Source organism: Penaeus vannamei, chromosome 4, assembly GCF_042767895.1.
Source record: "Penaeus vannamei isolate JL-2024 chromosome 4, ASM4276789v1, whole genome shotgun sequence".
Classification (NCBI taxonomy): Eukaryota; Metazoa; Arthropoda; class Malacostraca; order Decapoda; family Penaeidae; genus Penaeus; species Penaeus vannamei.
Genome location: NC_091552.1, coordinates 35289670 through 35292451, shown reverse-complemented (window position 1 = coordinate 35292451; position 2782 = coordinate 35289670). Strand labels below are relative to the sequence as shown.

Genomic DNA, 2782 nt, shown 5'->3' with positions numbered 1-2782 from the left:
ATATTACATCACCACTTGTATGCATATTTAGCCAAGGATTGGAAAATAAATATAATTTCTCGGAGAAATATGATTTATTTCATTTGATGGTCAGCAAGAATGAATAGCGTTATGAACACTGCAGATATTCACTGTGACTCTCAGGTCCAGTCAGTGACAGTCTGAAAGCTACCTTCGGTCACAGTGACGACTCCGATCCACTCAGTCTGCCTGCGTGTATGCTTGGTGATGGTGTGATTTTGAGGTGCTTAGTGTAAGAATGCGGTGCTCATGACTAGCATGAGAAGGTGGAATCCAGCATGAAGGAGAGATCGTCCCTGGAGAGGACGCACTTGTCGAAGAGGGCGCTGCAGGCCTTGGCGTCTTTCTTGGCGAACTTGGAGCCGAAGGTGATGGCCAGGTCGTAGACGCCTCGGGATCCCTTGAGGTTGCTGTTGTTGTCGAAGGCGGTCTTGAAGGTGGACATGGCTGGCGTGAGCTGGTCAGCGGACATGGCCTCGATTTCGCACAAGAGCTTGGCCACGCAACCAGCAGAGTCCATCTTCTGGGCCACAGCAATCTGTTGGAGTGAAAAGAATATTATTAGTAAAGTCCAGAATTCCTTTATGTATGCGCCTTTCATTCCACATATACATAATTGCACAATTAAATTTTATGAAAGTAATTAATAAAAGCGTTAACTTACTTCAGTTGCAACGTCCTCCTCCATGGAATCGACGTCCCTCCTGTAACGGCGCTTCAGATGCTTCCCGATAAGAACTCCCTTGAGCACTGCCAGGGCGCCCACGCCCAAAGCTGCCGCTGCAGAAGCAGTGACAGTGGTAGCGGCGATGGTCCCAGCTGCGGCGGTGGTTCCCAAGAGGATGAAGGACTCGGAGGAGGCCCAGAGGCCGCACAGGAGGAGAGCGACAAACACGCGAGAATTCATGATGGTGGCGGAGTCTGTGAGGAGAAAAGTTGACAGTGAGGCTACGCAGAAAGCTAAAATCGTCAGAAGTCGACGACCTGAGACATATTCAAGAGTCTCACAGGAAACAATTTCAGAAGAACCAGAAAAGAGGATCTTTGTCCCTTACCTGCTTGTGTTCTGGAGCAGTGAGAGGACGAGTGTGATGGCGGTTCCTGGCAGAGCGCGATATTTATAGCGAGTGGACGCAGGCAAGGGGGGTGAAGGACCTGATCCTAGGTGAGAGGGAAACCGAACGTATCCTATGGTGCAGGTAAGGCCTATTGACGTTAAATTAGTATAGTATTTCAATCCTTACGTCCGGGCTTCCTGAAAGCACAAATGTGCTTGAATCTACTCTGAACGTTAGTTACAAGAAGTTGATTTATATGTATTTGTATGCACATTTTAAAATCCACACACACGCACCTTTGTGTGTGCATATATATACATGTACATATGTATGTAAATAAATAGCTGATAGATGGATTTATACACATGCAGATACATACATACACTTACACACATATGTGTGTATCTGTACGGTCATATACATATATATATGTATGTATACATATAAACAAATACATATACACACATAAACATATGTGTATGTACATGTATGTAGGTATACGTACATATATATGCATTCATATCTTTATCTATCTTTATACATGTACATACTTGTATATATACATATATATGTATATATACATATATACATACATATATATATATACACAACTGCATGCATATATATGTATATATATACATATATACATATATATATATAGATAGATAGATAGATATACACAACTGCATGCATATATATGTATATATATACTATATATACACATATATATGTATATATATACTATATATACACATATATATGTATATATATATATATACTATATATACACTAATATATATATGCATATAAATTTATGTGTAAATTTGTATATATGTATGTATATATATAGATTTATATATACAGAAAATTGTAAGTACGCATATATTTCTGAACGTACTTCTCATTTACTCGTGTATTTTCTTTGATATTCGTAATATATATATGAGTATATATATATATATATATATATATATATATATGTATGTATGTATATATATATATACATATATATATATATATATATATATATATATATATATATATATATATATATGTATGTATGTATGTGCGCATTTTATGTTTATCATTTTTCAACCTGTCTATTTGTCTAAATAATGTATATTGAAAATACATTTACACACAAATACACACATATATATGTTCGTGTGTGGGTACACACACACACACACACACACACACACACACACACACACACACACATATATATATATATACATATACACATATACATATATATATATATGTATGTATGTATGTGTGTGTGTGTGCGTGTGTGTGTGAGGGGACTATGTATATATGTATCTGTATGTTTATCTATATGTATAGTTTATATATGTATGTATAGATTCATATATGTATATATACACACATATATGTACAACATATATATGAATATATATATGTTAATATGTATATATATGAATATACATATATATGCTTAAATACAAAGTATATTTACACATGTACATAGATATGAATATATCTATAGATATTTCTCTCTCTCTCTCTCTCTCTCTCTCTCTCTCTCTCTGTCTCTCTCTCTCTCTCTCTCTCTCTCTCTCTCTCTCTCTCTCTCTCTCTCTATATATATATATATATATATATATATATATATATATATATATATATATATATATATATATATATATGTATATATATGTACACATACATACATATGTGTA

The 2782-nt window shown here is 35.2% G+C and overlaps 1 protein-coding gene across 1 annotated transcript; it reads right to left on the bottom strand.

The window, feature by feature from the left end:
- Positions 1-231: 231 nt before the first annotated feature.
- Positions 232-1112, bottom strand: LOC138860721 (uncharacterized). Its single transcript, XM_070118850.1, has 3 exons — positions 1077-1112; positions 686-942; positions 232-559 (listed from the first exon to the last, which is right to left on the bottom strand). Exons 2-3 carry the CDS (start codon positions 926-928, stop codon positions 275-277), a joined length of 528 nt encoding a protein of 175 aa, XP_069974951.1. The 5' UTR covers positions 929-942; positions 1077-1112; the 3' UTR covers positions 232-274.
- Positions 1113-2782: the final 1670 nt, after the last annotated feature.

Coding starts and splice junctions, on each gene's coding strand:
- LOC138860721 (XM_070118850.1), bottom strand. CDS start 928: ATGAATTCTCGCGTGTTTGTCGCTCTCCTCCTGTGCGGCCTCTGGGCC. Junction 560..685: donor AGGAGGACGTTGCAACTGAA/GTAAGTTAACGC, acceptor TCACTCCAACAG/ATTGCTGTGGCCCAGAAGAT.